This window comes from Cadophora gregata (genome assembly GCF_030347475.1).
Source record: "Cadophora gregata isolate MNR1 chromosome Unknown scaffold_7, whole genome shotgun sequence".
NCBI lineage: Eukaryota > Fungi > Ascomycota > Leotiomycetes > Helotiales > Ploettnerulaceae > Cadophora > Cadophora gregata.
In genome coordinates this window covers 1,958,490-1,983,821 of record NW_026695930.1, presented here as the reverse complement: position 1 = coordinate 1,983,821, position 25,332 = coordinate 1,958,490, and the positions used below count along the sequence as shown (strand labels likewise).

General features: G+C 47.3%; 12 protein-coding genes across 12 annotated transcripts; 9 read left to right on the top strand and 3 right to left on the bottom strand.

The window, feature by feature from the left end:
- Window positions 1–247: 247 nt before the first annotated feature.
- Window positions 248–823, top strand: ONS95_013399 (uncharacterized protein; the record flags this gene model as incomplete). Its single annotated transcript, XM_058507045.1, has 1 exon — window positions 248–823. One exon carries the CDS (start codon window positions 248–250, stop codon window positions 821–823), a length of 576 nt encoding a protein of 191 aa, XP_058357776.1.
- A 39-nt stretch (window positions 824–862) lies between these two features.
- Window positions 863–1,813, top strand: ONS95_013398 (uncharacterized protein; the record flags this gene model as incomplete). Its single annotated transcript, XM_058507044.1, has 1 exon — window positions 863–1,813. The coding sequence occupies one exon, from the start codon at window positions 863–865 to the stop codon at window positions 1,811–1,813; it is 951 nt and encodes a 316-aa protein (XP_058357775.1).
- A 42-nt stretch (window positions 1,814–1,855) lies between these two features.
- ONS95_013397 (uncharacterized protein) lies at window positions 1,856–2,869 on the top strand (the record flags this gene model as incomplete). Its single annotated transcript, XM_058507043.1, has 1 exon — window positions 1,856–2,869. One exon carries the CDS (start codon window positions 1,856–1,858, stop codon window positions 2,867–2,869), a length of 1,014 nt encoding a protein of 337 aa, XP_058357774.1.
- Window positions 2,870–3,574: 705 nt separating this feature from the next.
- ONS95_013396 (uncharacterized protein) lies at window positions 3,575–5,033 on the top strand (the record flags this gene model as incomplete). Its single annotated transcript, XM_058507042.1, has 3 exons — window positions 3,575–3,650; window positions 3,708–4,227; window positions 4,286–5,033. 3 exons carry the CDS (start codon window positions 3,575–3,577, stop codon window positions 5,031–5,033), a joined length of 1,344 nt encoding a protein of 447 aa, XP_058357773.1.
- A 73-nt stretch (window positions 5,034–5,106) lies between these two features.
- On the bottom strand, window positions 5,107–6,828 carry ONS95_013395 (uncharacterized protein; the record flags this gene model as incomplete). The annotated part of the gene is made up of 1 exon (XM_058507041.1): window positions 5,107–6,828. The coding sequence occupies one exon, from the start codon at window positions 6,826–6,828 to the stop codon at window positions 5,107–5,109; it is 1,722 nt and encodes a 573-aa protein (XP_058357772.1).
- Window positions 6,829–7,669: 841 nt separating this feature from the next.
- Window positions 7,670–8,473, top strand: ONS95_013394 (uncharacterized protein; the record flags this gene model as incomplete). The annotated part of the gene is made up of 1 exon (XM_058507040.1): window positions 7,670–8,473. The coding sequence occupies one exon, from the start codon at window positions 7,670–7,672 to the stop codon at window positions 8,471–8,473; it is 804 nt and encodes a 267-aa protein (XP_058357771.1).
- Window positions 8,474–9,006: 533 nt separating this feature from the next.
- Window positions 9,007–10,999, top strand: ONS95_013393 (uncharacterized protein). Its single transcript, XM_058507039.1, has 2 exons — window positions 9,007–9,107; window positions 9,162–10,999. The coding sequence occupies exon 2, from the start codon at window positions 9,203–9,205 to the stop codon at window positions 10,862–10,864; it is 1,662 nt and encodes a 553-aa protein (XP_058357770.1). The 5' UTR covers window positions 9,007–9,107; window positions 9,162–9,202; the 3' UTR covers window positions 10,865–10,999.
- Window positions 11,000–11,085: 86 nt separating this feature from the next.
- ONS95_013392 (uncharacterized protein) lies at window positions 11,086–11,624 on the bottom strand. Its single transcript, XM_058507038.1, has 2 exons — window positions 11,416–11,624; window positions 11,086–11,364 (listed from the first exon to the last, which is right to left on the bottom strand). Exons 1-2 carry the CDS (start codon window positions 11,541–11,543, stop codon window positions 11,259–11,261), a joined length of 234 nt encoding a protein of 77 aa, XP_058357769.1. The 5' UTR covers window positions 11,544–11,624; the 3' UTR covers window positions 11,086–11,258.
- Window positions 11,625–13,292: 1,668 nt separating this feature from the next.
- On the top strand, window positions 13,293–14,735 carry ONS95_013391 (uncharacterized protein; the record flags this gene model as incomplete). The annotated part of the gene is made up of 3 exons (XM_058507037.1): window positions 13,293–13,513; window positions 13,575–14,149; window positions 14,203–14,735. 3 exons carry the CDS (start codon window positions 13,293–13,295, stop codon window positions 14,733–14,735), a joined length of 1,329 nt encoding a protein of 442 aa, XP_058357768.1.
- A 2,242-nt stretch (window positions 14,736–16,977) lies between these two features.
- On the top strand, window positions 16,978–19,209 carry INDA1_3 (Amino-acid permease inda1; the record flags this gene model as incomplete). The annotated part of the gene is made up of 7 exons (XM_058507036.1): window positions 16,978–17,251; window positions 17,325–17,380; window positions 17,484–17,660; window positions 17,708–17,900; window positions 17,987–18,160; window positions 18,222–18,862; window positions 18,949–19,209. 7 exons carry the CDS (start codon window positions 16,978–16,980, stop codon window positions 19,207–19,209), a joined length of 1,776 nt encoding a protein of 591 aa, XP_058357767.1.
- A 2,956-nt stretch (window positions 19,210–22,165) lies between these two features.
- On the top strand, window positions 22,166–22,910 carry ONS95_013389 (uncharacterized protein; the record flags this gene model as incomplete). The annotated part of the gene is made up of 2 exons (XM_058507035.1): window positions 22,166–22,430; window positions 22,483–22,910. 2 exons carry the CDS (start codon window positions 22,166–22,168, stop codon window positions 22,908–22,910), a joined length of 693 nt encoding a protein of 230 aa, XP_058357766.1.
- Window positions 22,911–23,543: 633 nt separating this feature from the next.
- On the bottom strand, window positions 23,544–24,802 carry ONS95_013388 (uncharacterized protein; the record flags this gene model as incomplete). Its single annotated transcript, XM_058507034.1, has 5 exons — window positions 23,544–23,581; window positions 23,635–23,807; window positions 23,856–24,074; window positions 24,157–24,344; window positions 24,395–24,802. The coding sequence occupies 5 exons, from the start codon at window positions 24,800–24,802 to the stop codon at window positions 23,544–23,546; spliced, it is 1,026 nt and encodes a 341-aa protein (XP_058357765.1).
- Between the last annotated feature and the right edge of the window lie 530 nt (window positions 24,803–25,332).

The window sequence follows — 25,332 nt, the reverse complement described above, 5'->3', positions numbered from 1 at the left end:
TCAAACCCATTCAGATCAGGCAGAAACCTCGCTACACAAATTCACCCTCCCTTCCTCCTTATTCTCAACCATTTGTTTCTCTTCTTCAAGCATCAATTTCTCCTCGTCCAACCACTTCTCGTCCAAACACTGAATCTTTTCAACCTTCAGTGCTTGTTCGATCTTGTCAACACAGCACACTCTATTTCTTCACTTTTCATCCTTCATATCAGATTCTCGACCTCAATAAGGTCGACTTGGACAAACAATGGCGCCTAACGAGGCTCTGTCGGAGACTCTCTCGTCCGTCACCAACATCAAGCTTGCTGAGATTTCTAAGCAACGAGACATGTTCGAGAAGACCAAAGCGGAACTACTGAAACAGGCCGCCGCAGAGCCCATGCTCCGAGATAAGGCCACCATCCTTCTGGAAGGAGTGAAGAAGCTGGTGCTTTCGGGCGAGATAAAGGCAAACCCAAACATATCCCTGACCAACATTGACAAATTCCTCAAGCAGGCCCAGTACGACCTCTCGGTATCTCGCAAGCTTCTCCAACAGCGGCAGGACAAGCTTGTCAACGAGCTCAACGTTCATTCACTGAAGTTCGATTATGCTTGCCTATGTGGTCGTCTTGTAGAAGAATGTCTTTCAGCCTCTTCGCAGAGTCTCAAGGCACCTTCAAAGTCCGATTTTGGGTTTGAGACATTGGCAGAAACGGATTTGCTGGACCAGAGAATAAAGTGGGAGGCACTGGCATTCGCTCCCTTTCCTACGGATACAATTGCTCTGCAAACATACCTCAATCGGCTCTTCAACCAATTCCCAGTCATCACAAAGGCGTAGCTCAAATTACGACAGTCAACTGCAGATTTCGAGAGAAAGATGAACGCGCGAAATGGAAATCATTTCAATGACACTTCAATGAGCTGGGTCATTAATGGGCTCCTGCGAAGTGATCTTCTCACTGACGAAAAGCGCAAGGTCTTGAAGGACTTCCAAAGCAACAAGGCTGTCTTGTCGGAAATCGCTGATGTTCTGAATATGAGAATTATATATCTCGATAAATGGGAGTGGGATCCAAATGGTGTTGCAATTGAACAGCGCAGACTATTGAATGGCCGCTCACGATTCTTTCATGACGACGAGCTGCTGCAAGCGATGCTGATGCGATATGTCGGAGTTGAGTGGTCTGTTCACCTCAAGGCTGCTTTGACTGAATTTCAGACTACTGCAAATGTTTGGAAGACTGCCTCAGGAGCCGTTCCAGCCTCGGACCAGGAGCGTCGCAAGTACTTCCTCCCAAGTTCTCTTACAGAAGGGGCCACGGTAGAGTCCATACGCACCAAGTATTTCAAGAAAGAAATATTCCTTGAGCAGCTTCCAGACAAGGTTGATGAGGTTCGTGGAAGCTATGACAGCGACGTTTCCGAGGATGATGATACACGAAAAAGCAGTCTCCAGATCACTCAAACTCTGTTGCATACATTGGCCACCGAAATCATCATCAAACGTGCTCTTGGACAGGATTTGACTGTTGTTCGAACAGATTTTGCCTCGTTCGGCCCATCCCTTCCTCATCTGACCATCACCACAGTTCTCAAGACACTCGGTGTATCTGATCGGTGGGTAGACTTCTTTCGCCGTACACTGGAGTCCCCAGTAAAGTTCGTTGAGGATGGACCCAACGCAAACGCACAAACCCGAATGAGAGGCACGCCACCTAGCTCTCCAATGAGTGATTTCATGGCAGAGGCTGTTTTATTCTGCTTGGAATTCTCTTTCAACCAGGAGACTAATGGAGCCAGAATGTACAGACTGCATGACGATATTTGAATCTGGGGGTCAGAGACGAACTGCACCAAGGGTTGGGATGTTATGATGAAATTTGCAAGGCTTGCTGGTCTTGGTTACAGTCGTGAGAAGACGGGTTGCGTGAAGATCGGCAGGGGAGGAAGCCAGCTGCCTCAATCTTCATCAGCACTTCCAAGTGGTGATATCTCGTGGGGCTTCTTGAAGTTGGATGCTAGCTTTGGACGCTTTCTCGTTGACAAAGTTCTTGTAGATAAGCATGTTGGCGAGCTTCGTCTTCAGCTTGATGCCTGCAAGTCTGTCTTGGAATATATTCAGGCCTGGAATATCTATGGAGTTCGTTTCTTCGCCAATAACATCGGCAAGCCAGCGAATTGTTTCGGAAGAGCACACATTGACATGATCCTGGAAACTTTTCGTGGCATTCAATCTCGACTGTTCGGTTCTACAGAGCATCGCGCCAGGGAAGACAACACAGCCAATGATATCACGGCTACCCTACAGCATCAGATCAGACTCAAGTTTGGAATGGACGTTCCTGAAGGATACATATACTTTCCAACTTCACTAGGCGGCCTTGATCTCAAAAATCCATTTATCAGCCTGGGTCTTATTCAAGACTCCATTTACAAGAATCCGCACTTGGCGATGGCAAAGTTCTTCCAGGACGAAAAGGTCGACTATGCTCGTGCTAAAGAACACTTCGAAAAGGTGAAGATTCCAGCACGAGAAAAGCTTTCGAAGGAAGAGTTGGAGAAAGATAAGCTTGCAAATGAGCCTTTCATGTCGTTTGCGGAATTCACTCGGTACCGCGAGCAAACCTCAACTCTTCTGTACAAAGTCTATCGGAGTCTGATGAGGGAGCCAGTCGAACAACGTGTCGATGCTGCACCTGCTGTCATTGAAGCTCTTGGTCGCGAGCCATGGGACAACCTCAATGCTTATCAGCAACGGGTCATTGAGCTACACGCCGATGATATCATTCCTCGCTTCAGCGGACTGAACATTGTTCAGCAGGGTTGGCTGCCAACTGGGATGGTTTCGATGTTTCGTGAGAGTCGTTTCCAGTGGAAAAGTTAAGGTTTTGACTCATGACATGATTGATTTCCATATATAGAATCCTCAAATGGCTCCTACGAGGAGATAATCTGAGTGGGGCAGGTGTAAGGGCGAGCTTCACTGGTGGATGTTGTTGTATGACAGTATGGATATGGAACGAACCAGAGCAAGCTAGTAATTCAATCATAACCATAGAAGATCAAATGAGATGCTGATGTCGTCAACTTTTGGTTCTTCACAAGTTTCATACACCGATCGCCCCTGAACAAAGACTGGTGGTTGTTTTGAAGGAGGCGAATCCTAAACAGGACTAGTAGCTGCCCATGTCCCACGCTAATGTTATCAACCTCACCTCTATCTTTTGTCTTTTACACTTCTCTTCATCAATCCTTTGATCTCCCGCGAAGTCGTTCAACAGTGTTCTCTTGACTTGGGTAGTGCACCGTGGCCTTCAATGATAGGGTTCGTACTGGCGCACGCGTCAGTGCAGCACCCGGAACGATGACTCCGCCACCTGCGTGCCACAACTGTCGACGCCAGCGCCTAAAATGTGACAAATCGATTCCAGAATGTCTCAAATGCTCTAAACGAGGAGAGAAATGTGCAGGATATGGTCTATTTCTCCGCTGGGAGCCTGGAGTGGCAAGTCAGGGAGCGATGATGAGACGAACGTTTCAAGAAGAGAAAAGAGATCAGGATCGGAGGAAACCAGAACAGCATTATACGATGTCTCTCCATTACTCAGTGAAAGATCCACTGTTCCAAGAACTAAACGGCACTTCGATGAAGTATTTACATTATTGTGAGCTTTCTTGAATATCTCTTGGCGTTGTGATACGACATTGAATCAATACTTTAGTCGCGACCGATGTCTGCAGAGACCTTGTTCTCTATGATCAACTGGGCAATAATGCGTTCCGAGAACTAATTCCTCTCACTCGCAATCATCCCGTCTTATTAAATGTGATGATCGCTAATGCGGCATTGCACATGTCGAATGCATACCAAAAGTCCAGTGAAACAACCGGATTTTCTCGTCCCGCTCACGAATCACTTGCTCCTGGATTCGCACACCGCAGCGACTCTATTGTTACCTCTATCAACCAGTTTCGATCTTACAAAGATTCTCTTGTAGCTAAGCAACGAGCTCTAGGGTTCCTGAGGTCCGCTCTACGCAACGAAGCTGCAATGGACGCCGACATAATTCTGGCGGTGGTACTTCTCCTCATCGAATGCGAGCTTATTGATTCTGGTCGCAACACTTGGAGATATCATGTGGCTGGTGCAAAGCCACTGATCGAGAAATTATGTCATCAGGGCCTATCGACCACTGGAGTGATGAGCCCGCTGTGCAGGTGTTTGATCTCGAACTGCTTAGTGTAAGTCCTTAGGTCTGTACAATGTAAATGCTACCCAGTACAAAACTAACGGAGCAAGGTTTGATATTTTGGGATCTACTATTGGTTCCACGGCTGGGATTGCTTCCGGTAATCTACTTTCTGCGGAGAAAATGTCGCTACTACAAGATGCGGAGGGCAACCACTGCTCATCTATGCCCGCCATTCTCCTGCAGGTAGTCCAAGAAGGAGCTCGAATCTTCCAAATTAGCTACTCAGCAACACCATTAGACTCCTATACCACCGACAGGTATCAGCAGCAGTTGATAGCATTGCTCCTCACCGCGCAGTCTTTTGATCCACTCGGATGGGCAACAGCTCTCCAACCGAGTTCCCCAGCATCCGACACCGAACATCGAAAGCAGGTCGCGTCAGCACACCAAACAGCAGTTTGTCTGTATCTATGTCGTGTTCTCCTCTTCCTCTGCCCGTCATTAGTGCTTCCATACGACCTTGAATCTCTTGCCGCAGATATCATAAGACATCTCACGGTCATCAAACCAAATGATGCTCTGTTTACTGCAACAACGTGGCCGGCATTCATCGCGGGAGCGGAAATCAATGACGATGCAAATCGTGCATGGGCGAAGGAAAGGTTCCGAGAGTTGTGGAATGTTGAGCCTTGGGGCTTGATGAAAGGCGCGCAGCAAGCTCTGGATCAGATATGGTCCGAAAGAGCGGATGACGCATCATTCGACGACAACGGAGTGGCACTTGACAATATTATGGGGAAGCACAACTGGCTATTGCATCTAAGAAAAAGGGGTGTAGACTGGCTAATCATATGACAAATCGAATGTAAATGAAGAACAAATTATCTCCTGCAGGTAAGTTGAGTGTCATAGAATTACTTCGCTTTAACTAATAATCTTCAGGGGTGAGCACAGTAATGGTTTGTCCCACAAAAATAGATATTCGCTCTTGCTTTACAGTTCCTTGTCCGCAAATTGCAGATTCGAGCTCCGCCTCCCGAACCAATTCCAGCTTCTCATCCGCAGACAAATCGCTCGTTGCCTTCGGAACTTTCCCCCAGACTGCCATGAGTATCAAACTCATAGCCCCAGCTACAACACCAAACCAGAACGTATTCTTATAGCTCTCTCCCAGACCATCCTGAAACGTTCTAGACTGGATTATGTCCGTCAAGCCGAGGCAAAGAGCCACACCCAGCTGCAGCACGGAGTTGATTACACCACCTGCCAACCCTTGTTGAGAAATAGGAAAAGTAGTTGTTATGAACACTGTCATAAGAATTGTGGACAGATCTATACCAATCGTACTCAGGATCATAGCGGGGAAAATCCATGCCCAGTAATTTCCCCCTCCGAGCGGAATAAATGCAAGGAGAAGTTGCGACCCCACGGCGCCAAGACCAGAGATAACTAGCAATACTCTTCCAGGGACCAAATGGAGGATAAATCCCTCGAGAACACTGAACAGAAGCCCAGCCACACAAAGTGGAATGTACCACGCGACCACCTGGAGTGGAGTGGCTGACATGATATTCTGAAAATACAACGTTCCGTAGACGGAGAAGATGCCCCATGTGCCGTATAAGAGGAATATGGCGAGCAAGAGAGGTGTCATACATGGCGTTGCAAAGATCGAAGCTGGTAGCAATGGCTGGGAGGAAACTCGTGTTTCTATGAATATGGCCGCTAGAAGGGAAAGAAGCCCAAGTGTGAAGCAGATCGGGATATATGGCGTCTTCCAGCCTTGAGGAGCATGCGCGGATTGAGTGATCGAAAAGACTGTGAGTACGAGCCCGGAGATGATTGCAGCCGCACCAAGGTAATCCATTTGTATCTCATTTGAGGACTCCTTGTCAAGTGGATTGGACGGGACAGCAAAGACCGACGCCACCAGAGTGATCGCGGTGAGGATGGCTCCAATCCAGAAATAAAAGCCCCAGTGTAAGAACTGGCCGACCATCCCGGCAACAAAGATCCCACCGAAGAAACCAAACACTGCAGACGTGCCGTACATAGCAAATACCAAATTCTTCCGTGGCCCAGGTCGATACAAGGAGCCCATGAGCATAACACCACTAGGCAGGAAAGCAGCTGCTCCCAGCCCTTGAAGCGCTCGGCAGAAATCCAGCATCAGAGCATTACTGCTGAATCCCGCCACGATACTCCAAACCAGCAACCACGCAAGACCACCGATGAATATCGGATATCCTCCCCACATGTCTCCCAGGCGGCCAAAGACAAGCAAAGTGCTAGCGATGACGAGCGAGAATGCTGTTGCAGGCCAGACACTGGATGCTTGTGGAATGTTGAGTTCTCGAATCAGGGTTGGAAGGATGACTACGAAGCCGGAGACGAAGAACTCGGTTAGGAATTGCGACATGATTATGCTGAAGACAAAAGATATCTCGCTCCACCGCGTGTTGAATGTTGGGGGTCGTTGACGACCTAGACGCTCTATTCGGGCTTGGAGAGATTCTTCTGTGGTGGATATAGGTGTGGCTTCCACTTTCGGATTTGGCGAGGGGTCTGTGTTAACGGCAACATCTTGAGGAGCCAAACTCGCAGTAATCAAGCTGGAACCTGTTACCAGGGTCGGATGTGAGATTGGCATCTTGCTCGAATTATGATACAGTTTGGAAGATGGGGAAGACTTTGAAGATACCGCGCTGCTCAATCTGCGGCAAAGGGAAGAGAAGTACTGAAGTTCTGAAGTTCTGAAGTTCTGAAGTTCTCACTGTGGTAAAGAGGGTATATACAAGTACCAAATGGGCAGGGGAGCATTTGTAATGCATCTTGCAAAACTCTGCGGAGGGGCGTAGGACGTAAGGCATACCTTAGTTGACGAGAGTTTATTAGAACCTAGCTCATGAGCATGGTATTCTTCGCCGAAAGTTAGCTGCCGAATCAAGCGAATTAAGTTGTGGCAAATATCCTGGTCCCAAGAGCGCTCAGGGATTGAGCTAATGCAGCTCATGCGGCTTGGCTACCGGATGGAGACTGTTTGTGGAACTTTTTGAACAAGATCAGTCAACGGTGACTTCAGACAAGCATCTTGAATTGAAAGTTTTGCAAGAATCTGATGTCCGTCATTGGCTGCAAGATATGTGTCTTGGCTTCCTATCAAGGCAAAGCGCTTTTGGTGTTGGTGCCTCGCTAGTGCAAGGGAGGCGAAGCGGGCTTGAGCTAAAGCTTGAGCTTGTTGATCTATGGAGCTTTAATTCTTGTCAAGATATCCTATTTACTAAGGATACATATCACAAGGGCGTGAGATTTCAATTTTGGATTATTCAGCTATCGATGCTTCAACTGGATGTATATCTCATCTCCTACTATGAATTCTACCGCTAGACGGGCTTGAGCATTTCACCGAGTACATAAAGCCAAACGACGTCCCCAACATTGGCTGCCAGAATTCTATCCAATTGACAAGGTTAGTTTCAAAGAGGACCGAGATGTCACCTATCATCCATTGCATCCGTCACGGACAAGGTTTTCACAATGTCGGCGCTGGCGCATACACTCTCCGCGATCCAGACCTGACACCTCTGGGCGAAGAGCAAAGCGAGATACTCCGGAAAGCCTCATTTCCCAATCAGTCGAACATATCTCTCATCGTAGCATCTCCACTGCGTAGAACACTCCATACCGCCTTCTCGATATTCAAACCTGCACTCACATCGAACGGCAAATGCTCACCAGAAATCCTCGCCCTGCCAGACATCCAAGAAACGTCCGATAACCTCTGCGACATTGGCTCTGACCTGCCTACACTCCAAACCCTAGTTATAGAGAACAAGTGGCCTGTGGACGTAACCCTTATCAAAGAAGGCTGGAACATCAAGACCCTTGAAAGTCGGTACAGTCCTCACAGCGATGCCATCACTATTCGGGCACGGGACGCCCGACTTGCTTTGCGCCGCATCGTAAGGGAGCTGGTGGAACAGGGAGATGAAGATGTCCATATTGCTGTCGTGACTCATGGGAGTTTCTTGCATTTCTTTACGGATGACTGGGAGGATGCGTGGAAGTATCCTGCGACAGGGTGGCGGAACTGCGAGACTAGATCGTATATTTTTGAAGACGATTTTAGAAAGGATAGAGATGTGGAGGCAAGGTTGACGAAGACTGGTGAGAGTCGTGCGAAGAGGGGAAAAGAGTATCCGATGTATGGGAGAGAAAGACAACCAGGGTTATTTCGATTCGCAATGGAGGAGTGGGGAAAGCAGGGCTTGCAGCGCCCGGATAAGTTGGAATGAAGGTTTGGAATGGGTAGAAGAGGCCCATATAGACTCAGGCCGATTAATACGTTAATCTCAATTTGTTTTCTCCAGTTCACTGAACCGCAGCTTCACTCGGGGGATCAATGATTTCTCGCTTAACACTTGTGCAAGGAAAGTCATCCCATAGGAACCTCTAGAAAATTCCAAAATGTCCAGTCAATTGTAACAGCAGTGTTAAGGTGAGCGAAATTAAGCGAGATAGATAGTACCAGAAGCTTTATTGCCCTTTCTAGCCACTTGAGCCTCTGCCCTTTCTAAAAAGAATGAGGCGAAATATGCGCGTTCCATGATTGGTTGACTCGACCAACGCCGCCCAGTTGTATTCATGGGTGAGGAAACATGAAGAAACTTGGAATGGTCACCTCCATTACATCGATCCATCAGTCATAAATCCCAGATGTCCAATGTCAATGTTGTTGTGCACGCCCTATTGTTGATTGGTGGTTGAGGCGACAGCGATGACCAAAGCCGGTGTTGGTGCATGATTCGCCGTGATCCGCGACTCAAGGCAGCAACCCCTCTCGATCCGACAGCCTCACTTTCTCAGCATTTTAATCCTACAACAGTACATCAACTTCAATTGTCACATTCCCGAATTACATCTCGGACGGTAAGTCCACAATAATCATGGCTTCCTCTCGTGCCTCGTCGGTAACACTCGCAGATGAATCAATCCACGACAAAGACATCGATGTGCTTGTGGACATGGACTCCGAGGGACAGAGTGATCCCGAAGCGCAGCAAGACCTCCAATTACTCGACGATTACTTGGAGGATTATGATGTTGCTAACCTGGGGCCATCAATGAGAGCAGCTCGACAGCCCGATGATCGCATTTTGAGAGCTGTTCTCGAGTTAAGCAACGACGAGACGCTGGACGAGCGCCTCAGGTCTCCTGCACTTTCTAATCGGGCTTACTATAGAGCGAATGATTCTGCACCAAGAAGCTCAGCTCCTCCCACGCGATCAGGTGGCCTCTGTTCTGTAGATCTTGGACCGCACAGCATCAGATACTGCCCAGAGGGGGTAGGCATTACATCTCCATTGATGGAAGCAATTCGAGCACGTCTGCCTGATAACGTTGAAATGCTTCTCAATGCTGGGGCTGATCCCAATGGAGTTCCACTCTGGGCATCAGAGATGTACGCTGCGCTGTTCTTGCGATTCAGACCAGCTGTGCCATCAAGCGGTCGAAGAGATGGAGCAACAAGAGCCACTTTGCTGCACCTGATGGATCTTCCCCAGGTGTCTACTCTGACGCGAGAAGAAGTCGAGGATAGATTCTACGAGGGGGTTGCGCCATTCTGGTGTGAAGAAGGCTTTGTACCGTTAGATTATCATCGCCACGGGGAATCGATGCCTTCCCTTGTAGAAGCCGCACGATCGGGCTCGGTTGAGATATTCGACCGGCTCATGGAAGCGGGGGCAGATCGCAGCTTTTGGATGAGGCCACAGGTTGAAGTACCGAAATATCCTACATCAAGCAGCCTCAGCGTATCAAGTCCGCTACACGCTGCTCTCCAGACTCAGGATTATCAAATGCTCGAGCGTATACTGGAGTGTGGATTTGATCCTAACACCATGCCCCTCGCCAATCCAACTCGCTGCTTCACACCTGCTATGGCAACGATCATCTACCACACTGCTTTCGATAAAGCTGCATTTGACTTCTTCTGTCAGCAGCCTAATATTGATCTAGAGATCAGAACTCCTGTTTATGGAGTACATATCCTACACTTCGCTGTCGCAACACTGGATATCGATCTACTCAAACATGTCAGTGCTCGTACACCATTGCGCAATGCAGCCGAAACAGCACTCGGTCATACGTTACTGCACATTACGTGCATGCCCGCCAATGCTTCTCAGGTCCAGAGGCATTCCGAACTAATCTGTAAATCCATCAACGAGTCGCGAGATCTTCGTGCTCAGAATGATGTTTTCTCCCGTCATCCATATTCCGTAAGTCCTGGATATCTACCAGATGATGATTCAAGCGAAGAGGACCTCAGCAAGCAAACCGCGATGGTGAAGTATCTTTGGGGCCAAGGCATCCAGAATCTAGCAGTACAAGATGTGCATGGGAACACTGCACTTCACTATCTTGCTGGGTGTAAAGATGTCAATTGGGATTTGATCTCGTGGTGGTGGGAACATCCAGGTGTGACTAGGATATGGCAGGAGACGAACAATCGGTCTGAGGCGTCCCCAGAAGACCTTGCACATGCGAATCAGTGGGCAAGGAACGAAGAAGAGAGGGAGCCGAGGCCGTGGAAACCGTGGTTTGTGAGTTGGTGGAAAGTGGGAAGGGAGAGGAGGAAAAGAGCTATTTGGAAAAGATTGTTGGGCAATGATGACTTGGCTTGAGAAGTACACGATGTTTATCAAGGGAAAGAGGGTGGAGACTCTGGTGAGGTGGGAGTGAGGCTATGCATTGGGCATTTCCTTTGTCACGGTATGTTTATATTAGTATAAAGAATGTCTAACATGCCGTTTCCTAAATATGGACATGCTTCCTTAACTTCAAAGAGCGTGTCTATAACCGAAAGTAAACAACGAAAGCTTTTCAAGAGAGGGGTAGAGATGTTCTCGGGTTGAATGGCTTTTCTTTGTAGAGAGGCTAAAGTACTTGTCTCTCAACTAGAATGACCCCAATTCTAGTTTCCCTTTTCCCCGTTCCCCATTTCCTGGTCCCGCAGTACTTCTCGTTATCTCTCAGGTCGTAGGGTCCACGCACGCCCTTGGAAGCGCAATACTTGGCTCACATATAGACATGCTTGCGCCCCTCGAGTCTGTTTCCACTTCCATCATAGTAATCAACGGTGATGTGATCTCTAGAGTCGCTCTGGCTTGTGTGTGGTCCGTTCCTGCTTTCTATTAGTTCACGTGCGGACTAAGGCTAGAAGATATGTACTTACACAACAGTCGCCGAAACAGCTCCATCTGGGGCTTCAGGCGCATCTTGAACCGCCTTGACAATTTTCGCTCTCATTGCTGGTTTCTTCTTATACATGGTCGAAGGATCGAAAGTAACAGAGATCCCCATCTTGTTGAGATGTTGAGAAATGTGGCGCGGTAGGGTAGTCGGGAAGTGGAAATGTGATAAGGTAATGCTGTTGGATTGATATGTTGAAATGTCTGTAGGTGAATGAATACTGAGAGATCTTATATATTCTACCAATGCATTAGCTCACTTGAAGATGGAAGAAAGCAGTCTGATTCCCCAATAATGCCGAGAAAGTTTGCCAGTAAGACATTCTGCCAACGCCCGACCGCGTCGACTCTCGAGTCAGTAGGAGAAATGGCGCGTTTGGCAACTGCACGGATGCGTCGACTCTCAAATCAGTAGGATAAATGCCGCGTTTCCAAACGCACGGCTGCGGGGACTGTTAAAGTCAGAATGAGAAATGCCGCTTTTGCTAACGCACACCTGCGTCGATTTTCCAACCTGCGAAGGACCACTCCTCGATTCCAGTGTAACAGATTTATCATCTACTGCTTAAGTAGTGATCTAGCCTGGTAGATTAGATTAGATTTAGATTAGTGATTTCTTAACAAGATTAGATTAGATTAGAGTAGGAGGCAGTACTCTAATCTAATCTTATCTAGTTATTACACTGCTCGATTCACATACTCGAGAAATTGAATACCTTGGCAGCTGTATCCAACATCACGTCTTATCTTGATATTAGGGCGAGGTAGCAATAGAGTTCACGAGTGTGGACTTCAGAAAAGTTGCTTAGAGAGCTCCGTGTCTTGAGAAACACTTGTATATTCCAACCTCTGAAATACGCAGCTAGGACCCCTAAACTTTGATTTTCAAGGTTTGATGTTCAAAGGTCAAACTACGAAGTACGAATCGTGTACTTTTGCGCATTTTAGAGAGTTGAGTTGAGTAAAAGTGGACATTTAACAAGTTAAAAGCCTCTTTTATTACTGGGGTCTTAGTCTAAAAGTATACATAAAAATCAAAGTCATTTCATAAGTATGAAGTACGTACGTACTTGCTAACTTACCCTAGTTGATACCAAGCTATGTGTGTGTCACGAGATTCGACAGAGTTCCGCTTTGATTGTGTCAATTGTGAAACCCTCTACAGTTTAATTTGATTCGTCACTGGCAAGAGTCTGGGCTGAGAACTGGTCCGTCTCTTGACTGGAGGTTATTTGGTAAAAGTAGCAAGCACACCTTCTCTTCAAAAGACTTGTCACTTCTGCGTTATGCTATCCACAAGTCTCGAAGAGGCAGGACGAACACCGGAACGGGCTGCAAGGTTTATCTCACCGCCTCAAGGTAGTGACAGATCGAGAACAGGTCCGTCCTCCGCCTGCAGGATATTCTTATAAACTAGACAATAAACTTTCTCTTTTCGGGACTCGGCTTCTTCGCCTTATTCATACACCTAGCATTATCGGGTTGGGCTGAATCGTGAAGGCGGGACGGGCCGTCAGGCGAAGGCTCACCGCCTTGGGATGAACTAGCTTTGGCAGAAACACTCTGTACTGTAACGCCTGCAGGATACATGCGTTATTTCTGTCACCCATATAAAACGTTCCTTCGTTTCAGAAACTCGTTCATCTGACCTGGCTACAACACTGTTCCCGCTTACACCGAATTCCTGTATCAGTCGATGCTCATGCAATTTCCTTGGATGGTGCTTAGTCGTCTGCGCCTAGCTACAGCGAACTTCCTCAGCCCACAGCGTTTCTTCACAGTCGCCTACTTCTCCACACCTCGCTGTTCTTCTTCTTCAGGTCGCCATCTATCCTCCAGGATCCCAGGCCTAGCGATAGCCATGAGCTCTTCTCCATCCACGCCGTCCGCAGAATTGCCATCTGATGCCTCACAACACCGATTCCATCAGATCGGCACAGCAACAGAGTGGGCAGAAGAATACCGTCCAGGGCGATTCCATCCTATTCATTTTGGAGACCTGTTCAAAGATGGCCGATACAAGGTTATTCGAAAAATTGGCTATGGCTCGTTCTCTACTGTCTGGCTGGCCGTTGACAGAAAGTAAGCTGCCTCTGTGTACAATCCTCGCAATCTACATAGTCGAATCGCTTACCCGTCACAGTCTCGCTTGCTACGTCGCTTTAAAAGTACTCGTAGCAAAGGAATCGCCCACCAGCAAAGAACTCCCCATCCTCGAGCACATTGCCAAGTTATCGGCCAGCTACCCAGGCTCCGAACACATTATTTCCATGCTAGATAGCTTCACCCACAAAGGGCCAAACGGGACACATCTCTGCCTAATCTTTGAACCTATGGGCGGCACAGCTGCGAGCATTCGCGAGACCCTGCCTTGCAACTTGCCTCACCGACAAGGTCGTGTGGCTCGTTACCCCTTATGGATGGCTAAACGCATTTTACGGCACACTCTTATCGCCCTAGATTTTCTTCATCAGGTAGGTATCGTGCATGGAGACATACAGCCAGGCAATTTATTGTTTTCCATTGCAAACCTGAATGATATCTCCGAGGAGACTTTGGAGCAAGGTCGCAGCCCAAGTGAGATTTCTAAGCCGCTTGAGAGGAAGGATGGAAAGAATGATAAGTGGGCACCGGCATACCTCGCAATACCGCAGCCACTCGAAAAATATGTGGACACAGGGCCTGGACTGGGGGTCAAGGTATCTGACGTTGGTGCCGGTAAGTCAAACCCCTCTGTAAGAGCTCTAGGGAATTCCATTAACAAGCAATAGCGTTCTTCGCTTCATCCCCTCCAACCAAGCCAGTAACACCCAAAGGCCTCCGTGCCCCTGAATTGATTTTGACCTCCTTTCCTCTGACTTCCAGCATAGACATCTGGAGTTTCGGCTGCTTGGTCTTCGAATTCGTGACCGGAACCTCACTCTTCGCACTAGACCTTTACGGCGCCACAGAGGAGGAAATCGATGACGACCATTTACTCATGATGACAGACGTCCTCGGAAAGTTGCCTGATCACATGTTCTCCGAGTGGGCTCGAGCGAAGAAGTACTTTGGAGAAGGAGGGAAGAGAATTAGTTCTGCTACAACTGAAGACATGGAAGACGAGGAGGAGGAACCGTATATTTCGGATGATCTGGAGAAGTCCTTTAGGGAAAATAAATCGGATGAGGTGGATGAAGAGCAGACTTCTATTATCATCTCCGTGATCAGGGAGATAATGCAGTATGACCCGCGAAAGAGACCCTCGGCTGGGGAGCTATTGAAGCATCCGTGGTTCAAAGAAGATATAAATCTTGAAAAATGAGAAGATATTGGTTGCATATAGGTGCCTTTCTTGATTGACTGCTTTGTACTTTTTAAATGGGATTCGGCTCAGTCTTCGTCAATGTCCAAACGTTTGAAAGCCCAGAATAAAAGGCTGATGATGAGGAGCTTATCTAGCAGAGAATCTAATTTCAAAATTGACCACTTAGGCAAATAACAATTATGTTTTACGTGAAGTTTTTCAAATGGTGGCGAGGAAAACAAATAGCGATGAACATAAGCACAAGAGCATAGAAAGGCCTTTTGAGTTAACAAAATCTGGGGTTCTAGAGCGCGTCAAGTAAATCCTTTTCGAATAGATAGCAGCTCGGAGAGAGTGAACTTCCAGGGTACTTTGCCGAGATGTGAAAGATTGGAAAGTTCCGAAGTAGAGAGGCGCCCTGTCGAGCTTCTGGGACCAGGAGAGAGAAGTGTCATTCAGGAGCAACTGACTGTAGCTTGTTCCAGTTGAGATACCTCAATGTTATTATTCAGCGACACGACAGCCTGGATGCATAATCATACAAGCTAGAGACGGACTACGCAAGAATGATCATGGGAGACAGCCGGTGTTTTCTCTATATCCCTTGAGCTGTCTGAGCCTTAACAGATTGAGATTGGGCCTTTTTGGCCTCATAGAATCAACTCACATGTGCACGTATTCAATTGAGATAACCGGTCAATTAAAGGAACCCTTTCATTCCAACCAGCTTATAAGAAAGCCAAATCAGGCCGCAAGGGTACTATGTTGCCAGGGCGAATCCCTATAGTGCTAAAGTTAAGTCAAAGAGTGCTCAGGATGCTTACCCTCGACTTAGGTTAAAGTGACAGCTACCCATGCTCGCTATGTCCAAATACTCCAAGGGAAGTAGCGGGGGAAAAGATTCGAGCCCGACTTCTATGGGAGTTTCGGATTTAGGTTTGCAGCGCAATAGAGACGACTTGACCTAGCAAGTCGGTTCCAAATGCTTCAAAAGCGGTTCTCGGCACCCAGGTCTCGCATGAAGATCATCCTGCCCTGAACTCTGTGCTCTCGGTAACCAGCGCAGCGCGCTCATGACCGGATCCGCCGGAACCTCTTATCTCTCCTTGTCTCCTACCTTAACTTCAGTAGCCTTCTCCATGGTTTCTTTCCCCAGAATTGTGTTATCTCGTGCCAGAAGCCTTCATTACTGCCCAGGTCTTGGGTCGCAGGCTTGCAATTTGCCACTATCAGCTATTACATGCCATGACTTCGTATACTGAAGGGGGTGGCCACATGAAAGGCACTGCCAAAGTCTGATGGACTTGGCACCCGGAAGCATATCAACAAATCAGATCACGAGGTTTGTAACTTTTGCAGTTAGGTCACAGCAACAAACGAGGACCAGTGGCTTTCCTTGAGCTCGATTATGCTTATGTGGCCATGCTTTGTACCTTCCTTATTCGCAGCTCTACTTGGCCAGCACTTCGAAATCTTAGCTTCCCCTATTTTTCTGAAATGTAGCTTGATCACAGGACTAATCTCCACCCCTACAGTGGTACAGTAAATGCCTGGCTAATCTTGGTATTGGGTAGCCTCGAGGATAGCGTGTGGAGGAAGAGCACTAATGACAGCCTTGCCTCTCGGCCCTCGTCTCCCATTGCACGGGTTCCTACTTCAAGAACCACTGGAAGTCATTGCTTACATTCTTGGTGCGTTCCACGCCAATGTCTGTTAGCTAATAATCAGGTTGATCGCACCTCTTACGTCGGCCAACCCAATCCGACTTCTCGGCGCCACAGCCGAGCTGGTCCTAGTTAGACCTAGTGATTCCGCCGGCCACTTAGCATTTACGAGCATGGAAGGTCAAGAACACAACCAAGATACCCAAGAGGGTTTATTTTGGAAACAACTGCAAATGGCCAGAGCATCATCTTATCTTTGTTCTTGCTTGTGAACCAAGGCATGGCAATAATTTACCCCACTTCTCGGCGTTGACTGTAGTTTGTGATTCTGGAATTGTGCAACACTGTTCACGCTTCGACGCGGGCTTGGGATTCTGGGCAGAATGGTGAGGAGAAGAGTCGCAAAATTGTTAAGTACGTCGCGTTTCCCCTGGAAATTTTCTATCTTCTCGTTCCGCTCGTGTCTTTTCCGATCAAACTGAGAGGAAGATCGCTTCGTCAAGTCACTGTACCCTAAGCGACCCCTTTTATTTACGCGACACAAGCGAATTCTCACCAACTCCACAAATTCATATTATCGACAATCCGAGCTAACCATGACGAGCCGATTGCCTGTCGCAACTGATAACGAGAAGGGGCTCGGGAGTGTCGGCCCTGATAACTCTTCCACAAGCTCTCCCAAACTAGATCACACCAATCCAGCGGCACAACAACCTGAAGCTAGTACTTGGGACGGCACTGTCCGACATGAGAACTTCTTTACCAGAAACGGCCTCAATTTGGAGTCCTTCAAAAAGCGCAGTTATGGCCACGGGCTTGTGGAGCTTGATAGGTCGATGAAGAAGCGTCATTTGCATATGATCGCCATCGGTAAGTCGTCTTTGATCGGAGAAACAAGTGCTTGTTGTGTTGATGGAGATCATCGCTAACTTTGGAACTTCAGGTGGCTCTATTGGTGCCGGATTCTTCGTTGGATCTGGTGGCGCTCTTTCTACTGGTGTAAGTAGCCCAGCTTGTCTCTCAAACCTTTTGAAGATCAGCAGATACCATCGACATGGCAGCGTAAAGGTCGTTCGGGACAAAGGCTAATTTCAAAACTCAGGGTCCCGCATCTCTTCTCATCGACTTCAGTATCATCGGTATCATGATGTTCAACGTCGTCTACGCTCTTGGTGAACTCGCTGTCATGTATCCTGTTTCCGGCGGCTTCTACACATACTCAACTCGCTTCATTGATCCATCATGGGGTTTCGCAATGGGCTGGAACTACGTATTCCAAGTGAGAAAATCCTTCAATAACAGGTTAACAGTACTAATATGCTGTAGTGGGCTATCGTCTTACCTCTAGAGTTGACAGTGTGCGGCTTGACATTACAGTACTGGCCAGGGGCTCGAGATGTCTCCATCGCTGTCTGGATTACTGTTTTCTGGCTCGCTATCATCTTGATTAACATCTTCGGAACTCTTGGATATGCTGAGGAAGAATTCTGGTCGTCTTGTTTGAAGCTCTTCACCATCGGTAGGTCTTCATATCTCGCTTCTCTTCATCAACAATTTCCAAGAGAACGACCTGGACACCAGTGCAATGCGCTGACTCAATCATAGTCATTTTTATGATCATCGCTCTCATCCTCGTTTTGGGTGGTGGTCCCTCAGGTGGTCGATACGATGAGTACTGGGGTGCACGACTCTGGCACGATCCTGGCGCGTTCCGAAATGGTTTTAAGGGATTCTGTGCCGTCTTTGTCACAGCTGCTTTCTCCTTTGCTGGCACTGAACGTTAGTATTTCACTGCCCCTTAAATATTGTCTTATCACAAGACTAACTGTGATTTTAAAAGTTGTTGGTCTCGCCGCCGCTGAATCGCGCAATCCCGTCAAGGCTCTCCCAGGTGCAATCAAACAAGTTTTCTGGCGTATCACCCTGTTCTATATCCTCGGTCTTTTCTTCGTTGGTCTTCTCGTCGCGTCCAACGACGAGAACCTCCTTGGTGCTGAGAACCCTTACGCCGAAGGCGCATCTCCATTCGTGCTTGCTGCTCGCTACGCAGGCCTCAATGGCTTCGATCACTACCTCAATGTCGTTATCCTTATCTCCGTCCTTTCTATTGGCGTCTCTTGCGTTTACGGAGGGTCACGCACGCTTACTGCTCTCGCTCAGGAAGGATATGCGCCGAAGCTCTTCACTTACGTTGATAAATCTGGTCGTCCACTGGCCTCTGTTTTGGTTCTTCTGATTTGTGGAGCTCTAGCATATGTCAATCTTGATGCGAAGGGAGAGGTCGTGTTCAACTGGCTTCTTTCCTTGTCTGCTTTGGCCGCTCTGTTTACTTGGGGATCGATCTGCCTTGCCCATATCCGGTTCCGCAGAGCTTGGGCTTATCACGGTCACACTGTTGATGAAATCCCTTTCAGAGCAGTGTTTGGTGTTGTTGGGTCCTGGATTGGGCTCGGTCTCTGCGTCATCGTTCTCATCGCTCAGGTACGCTAGTTCTCCTCCTACTTCCGGTTCCTTGCTTCTCCTCTCGCCCCCAAACATTGACAACTCAAACTAACTGGAATTAACAGTTTTTCGTCGCTATTGCTCCACCAGGAAATAATGGCGATCTCAATGATGCCGAAGGTTTCTTCCGAGCTTTCCTGACTGTTCCAGTTATTCTCTTCTTCTGGGCTATCGGTTTCCTTTGGAAGCGTGAGGGCTGGCTTCGCACGGCCCAGATGGATGTCGATACCGGTCGTCGCGAGCTAGATTGGGAAGCTATTAATGCGTATCGTGCTGAGGTTGCGTCGTGGCCAACATGGAAGAGAATGTTGCACAAGTTCTTCTAGACGACAGGCCTCGTAGCTGGGTTGAAAGGGGAGACGGGTCTCTATTATAGTAGTGAAGAGTAACTTGTTGAGGTTGGCTGGATGTGTTGTTATGTTGCTATATACTAGGTCGTTGAAACGAAGCAAATCTCAATTTTGAATAGATGCTTGAAAACTTCCTGCTTGGTGTACACCATTCCCGCTTCTTTCTTTCCTCCCATCCGTCCTTAGATTCATTAGATAATGCGAGTTTGTGATGAACAGCAGCCATTATAATAATTTCAAAACGCAAAATTGACTGCTGTTTTTCACTTCTTGATTATTTTTGTGACCTTACGAGACGTCGTTGTTTCGTAGGATTTAAGTGATGAAGCAGCCTTCCAGAGTGTATCTCGCTAAATTTCTGGCGCGGAACTGCTATTATGTTCGCTAATTTCCAGATGATTCGCATGCTGTATCTACCCCGCATTACCCCGCACTCAACTGAAGGCTGGTATGATCTGTAATACTAAGTGGTTCCAACTCTGCTGTAGGTCTTGCTGGAGAAGTGTAACACTATTGTACGATTTGATGCGCTAAGCAGTGGAAATAGTCTGTGCAGAAAGGGCGAAATTCATCTTACGGTTGCCATCATGCTTTACACAATAGGCTCGCGATCACACTATCCAACTCAAAATATTCCAGTTCATTGCACCGTTGAAAGACAATACAACGGATAATCTCCTAGCGCGAAAAGTGGTATTAATCACTGACTGATCTTTTTGTCCTAGGAACAACGGTAAATTGCTGACCGCAGCTCCGCGATTTCTGGTTAGGTCAGTGGTTTCTTCACGCTCGTGATTCGTCCTCGGAAAGTTGAAGTGTGAAACAGAATGGTTCTATTCCCTATTTTCAGAATTAATCTCGTGCTCAGCTATTCGCTTCACGAAGACATGGAGTTGAGCGCTGACACTCTATTGGGGATTTTTATTCCAGAAAGGGAATGTAAATCGCGGCTGACGGTTACATTGCAGTTGGGACGAACGCTTAGGCAGTGCATTCGACCGATGCTATGCAAGCCATCAATGCATCAGCAGGTGTGCCGAGTTTATTTTACTTGGGCGAATGGATTGCCTTGGCGAGAGCTACTTTCCAAGTTCCGTTTGATCCATTACTATTCCTTTAAAATTCATTTTATGTCATTGATTGTATTCAAAACTCCCAATGCATACCATTAATCTGGCACGGAAATTGAATTGTACCATAGCACCTCCATGGTACCTGCCCCCGCAACTGTAAGCGGGAATTGATCCAGTACTGTCAGGATCAAACAAGAAGGGACTCTCTCTCAGCACAAGGATATCCACCTCTTTTCGTGGTGCTGCAGGGTACCGTGACAAGATTCAGTGGCCGATCTGGTAGCCATTTTCGGATCCCACAGTCTCGCTTAATGTCTTTGCTTACATGGCGTTCATGGCGGTAAATTGAAGTGAACTTAAACGAGTAAGCAAGCGGATGAGAGGCACAGTCTCCAGAAGCGGAATCCTCATCGTGAAATTGGACCCTGAAGGTTTGTCATTCGAGCTCTTTTCCCTTCTCGTCTTGACTACATGTGGCCGCGGCTCAGTCAACTGCTCTGATTGGTGCTTACTTCTTTCCTATGCTTGTATAGGATGTTGCCAATGTCAGCTTCTGGACGGCGGTACAGCCACTGAATTTCCGCTTCCAGGCAGTCAGGATTCAAGAAGTCTTTTGATTAGACCTTTCGCCCAAAAGTTTTGTGGAATCACAGAGAAGTAAACAAGACATCCACAAAAGATATCTGTGTCTTAAAGTTTAGAGCTTAGCTTGGTACTAAAGCAGCATAATTGTAGTGGCTGTAAATGACAATGGTCCACATAGCTTGTGGATTTTCAGCGTCACAGTAATACTGAAATTACTGAATCCACGTCAAGTTTCCTTGATTGCGGCCTATGGAGGAGTCCGTCCGTTCAAAGTTTAGAGTACCTTACTTTGGGGTGCTTCCTCTCTCTCTCCTCCACCTCTCCATAGCTATCCTAAACTACTTTTACGGTAAGATCACTCGGAATTCACGATGGTCTCGCTCCGGGAACTTGCCACCCCCTAGCCACTTCATGTCAGGCTGTTGCCAAGTCCGAGAGACTTCTCATTCAATGCACATGGTGTAACCGTTCTATCGTCTCAGTCAACAGAGTAAAAGTGATGTTTGCCATGCGAGCAGCTCTTTATGCTGCGTTAGGTCCCTAATTACTATGAAGTTGAAGTTGGACCTATCATCTTGAAGTTTACCTCCAAGATATACATACCCTTGTTTCTTGGACCTTATTCTGTTCTGGTCTCCACTATTCCTGATTGTAAGGAGTTAGAAGTGGGCTGCATCGTAATAATGCTGACCGCTCAACTTCGAGAGTAAAGGGGTAGGCGACGTCCAAGTATAAGAAGACCCCGAATTCCCTCTCTTCTTCTCTTCTCATCCCACCACCCTACCCTTACTCAACAGCAACTCTCCTCACGCTGAATTCCCTTCGGCAAATCATGGTTGGTTTCAATTTCAGCAAGCTTTTTGGGCTAGCAGCAGTCACTTTTGGCAGTATTGTCTCAGCCCAGAACCTTGGAAAGCCGACGCTATGGGGAAACAGCATGTCTCCGTTGATTGAACCAAGTTTTTGGAAGAATTTAGCTCCAGTTCCAAGTCAAATAATACCATGGGCTGCAGGTACTATTCCACAGCGATGCGCTGATACGGCAAATGGAGAAACCCCGAAGCTTAATCTCAGGGACTTTGAAGTTTTCTACGTCAAATACGAAGATTGCTTCAACGGTTGGGCATTCTGTAGAGTAAGTACAGAGCGGAATTCCACCACAAAACAAAAGTCTTACCACTACTGCCAATAGCATCGCGATTCTCCAGTCAGGTATTTTTGTCAGCTTCACCGACCCCAAAAATGAAGTACTAACGAGGTATAGCCAAGCAGCTATGGTTGACATCTTTGGACGAATCCCTGTCAAGGAGCGACAGTGGGTTCAGCATGTGGTTGCAATTCCTGGTCCAAGTTCTGCATACATGTCAAATGCCATAGTCGTGTTCAAAGGCACGGCAGCTGGCAGCATTGGAGTGTTTCAGCATGAGATTGGTCACGCAGTCGATTTCTACAAGAATGGCTTCCAAGCCAGCGGCAGAACTGAGTGGCTTGACGCCCTCCGAAAGGATACTTGTGTAACGGACAACTACGCCAATTCCAGTTCGTACCCTTCTCTCGGAGCTCATTCTTTCAAATGCTAACATTACTGAAGACGCTGTTGAAGCTTTCGCACAAATCGGTGTTGTTTCTCTCTTCCAGAATGTGAACCCCGGTGGCTTGGATCCTGCCTTTGGTTGGACATGGCATTGTTTCCTCAACCAAATCACCACTTATAATCAATTTCAAGGAGATTCAATGACTCCAGGAGGAGTCTGCACTCGTCGGTGGTCTGACAGCGCTATCATCAGCACCGGAGCAGCGAAGACAATTTCTCCAGCTGCGCGTCCCAAGCCGGAGAACGTTTTGGGCACGCCCAATGTCTTTGCAATTCCATTTGAGGCTCATTCAAAACTGAGCGTATATGAGAATATTACCGTCAACCAGACGGAGGCTGAGGCTGCTGCTGCTAGGCAGAATGCTTGGGCTGAGGAAGTGAATGCTATCAGGAAGGGGAAGCGAGCAGAGAGATTCAGGCTGTAGGAATTTTTCAGAGAGATCTTCGCCTTCAATAATAAGTTAATAATGCATTCAAGCCTTTGAATCTATCAACAGTCTTTCAAGGTCGAACGAGTCAGCTGAATGAGTGATATATCCTCCAATCAGATTATCAATTTTCGTCAGAGAAGGATGCCTTACTCTGTACTTACGTTCATCTCTTCAATATTGCGCCCCCCGAAGACGGCAATGGGTTTCCTAATATGGTGATTTTCTTTAACGAGCAGTACCCTGTGAATATTGTATGGTAACTACAGCTGATTCTTACGCGGTGTCAAGTAACTAATGAGAAGCGAAACTCGCCTGAGTCACCTCGGTAGTCACCTATTAACAATGGATCTAGGTTTTGGCACTGGAATCATATTTTGCTTGAAAAGCTGTGGAAAATGAGACCTCATATCTTCTAAAAATCTGGATATGCTATAAATTAGGAAGAGTTGTTCCAGACTTGTCGCTCAAGTTCAGTGATCGAGACATTACATATGTTGACATCAAAAAACAACTTGACTGCAAGGGATTGAGATGCAAAGAGTTCAATCATCATTTTCGAAATAGATCCAAATTCCACAACCTTAGTTTGTGCCTCAAAAGCCGCAGAAGTCGGGTCAGCAGCTGCTATTATGTGACTGGAACGTTCCCAGGAAGTGTGGTAAGCCCTAATCATTATGTCAGAACTGCATGAACTGAAATTGATACATTTGCGACTTACATCCATCAACTGGTTCGTTAATAGGGGATTTCTTCTGGCACTTGATAGCGTTCGCCGCCGACTGAGAAGGTGTTTGGGCGCATTTGTCAAGATTGCACCTCGCATCCAAAGCTTTCTGCAAACTATCGCCTTTCCATCCGAAGAGGTAGTCACCGTGATTTCCATATCCGGTGCTGCAATATTCTTTAGTAAACGCCTTTAAAGTTGGGGAGTATACTTACGCATCCCCCATTGAATAGACGAATGGTTGGGATCCATCAGCGGGCCAGATGGACTTGTCATTGAACTGGCTGGTGTCCCACATGACTTCAAACATGACTTGAGGGAGCTTGACAGGGTGTGTTGCAGGACAGGGTCCACCTGATTCAAATGTACCGCTACTAGGATATGCCACATGTGTTCGATGGTCTGGTGAGTCCAGATTCTTGCCGTCCCAGCAGCTGTGTTATCAATGTCAGTGAAGTTCTGGTATTCTATCCCAAGATCGCATTTCATTGCAGGGTAAGGGATAGAATGTCTTACGTTGGGAACATGATCGTCTCGCGGATCCCTCCAAGACATGTTCCTCTTGGAAGTTCCGATGTATCAGCGCCTGTACAGGGGGCACTGCCAAACGGCTGTTGATTCTTTCCAAAACAACGATGACAAACACCCTTCGGTGCAGCAGACGCCGAACGGACCATCGGATCTCCAACCAGCATGCGGAACCCCTTGGATCTATTAGTATGCCAGTCAGTTGGAATTGTTTTGAGAAACTCACAGGTTTGAAAGCGGTGACCTTCGACTTTCCATCGTAAGGAGGAATATAATACACAGTCAATCCACCTTGTTGCGTTAACCCCTGGTTTGCCATCTGTGGCACCCGTTTGTACGTTCCATTACGAGCTCTGAAATATAAAACCGCTGTCCAGTAGTTGGAAAAATCTTCGCTGAAGGTACAAGAAGTGCAAGTAGATAGTCCAACTGTATCGTGCGCACCGGCATCCATTGAGGCATTGAAGGAGTTTCCGCCGGCAATCTGATGGAGATGAGTCGAAGGTAACAGTCCAGGGTTACCAATGGGATCGAGACGCTCCACAACTAGTTGAGAGCAAGCGAATCGGAGCATGGCTTGAGATAGTGCTCCATGCACACAAAATGCAAGAGCTAGAAGAGAGCTCAAATGCATGTTTAGTTCAGCCTTGACAACAGTCGCGGGGAGAATGCGAAATGAACGGCGGGATAGACACAAGTGGCAGCCTATGACTATATAATTCAAAACTGTTGCCACTGGTATGGAAAGACAAAGCAGAAGCAGTGCAATCTTCCACATCGATTGTCATTGACTTGATCGCCTCCATCGACAGCAACTGCCGATGCACGAACATTACCGGGTAATTGATAACTCTGGGGGGCATGGTCTCTTTGATTGGTTGGATACACATCAAACAATAATCTGTACCTTCCAGATCAACTGCCGGAGTGTGAAAGCTTGTATCTTAAATTAACAGATTATTGCACAAGTCACAAGATGTGGGGTTGCATTCGCAAGGAAAACTGTGAAGCCACAGCAAAGCCCTCAAAGCTGCCATCCATGTTTCAAACCCAGAGGCAACTAAGTGGGGCACGACAGCACACGTGGTGAAGCTTCTTCTTAGTATTTATCCAAGGGTTCATTGATATGATCATCAATTTCACAATCTAGTTATGAAGCGCATT

Coding starts and splice junctions, on each gene's coding strand:
- ONS95_013393 (XM_058507039.1), top strand. CDS start 9,203: ATGGACTCCGAGGGACAGAGTGATCCCGAAGCGCAGCAAGACCTCCAA.
- ONS95_013392 (XM_058507038.1), bottom strand. CDS start 11,543: ATGGGGATCTCTGTTACTTTCGATCCTTCGACCATGTATAAGAAGAAA. Junction 11,365..11,415: donor GCTGTTTCGGCGACTGTTGT/GTAAGTACATAT, acceptor AATAGAAAGCAG/GAACGGACCACACACAAGCC.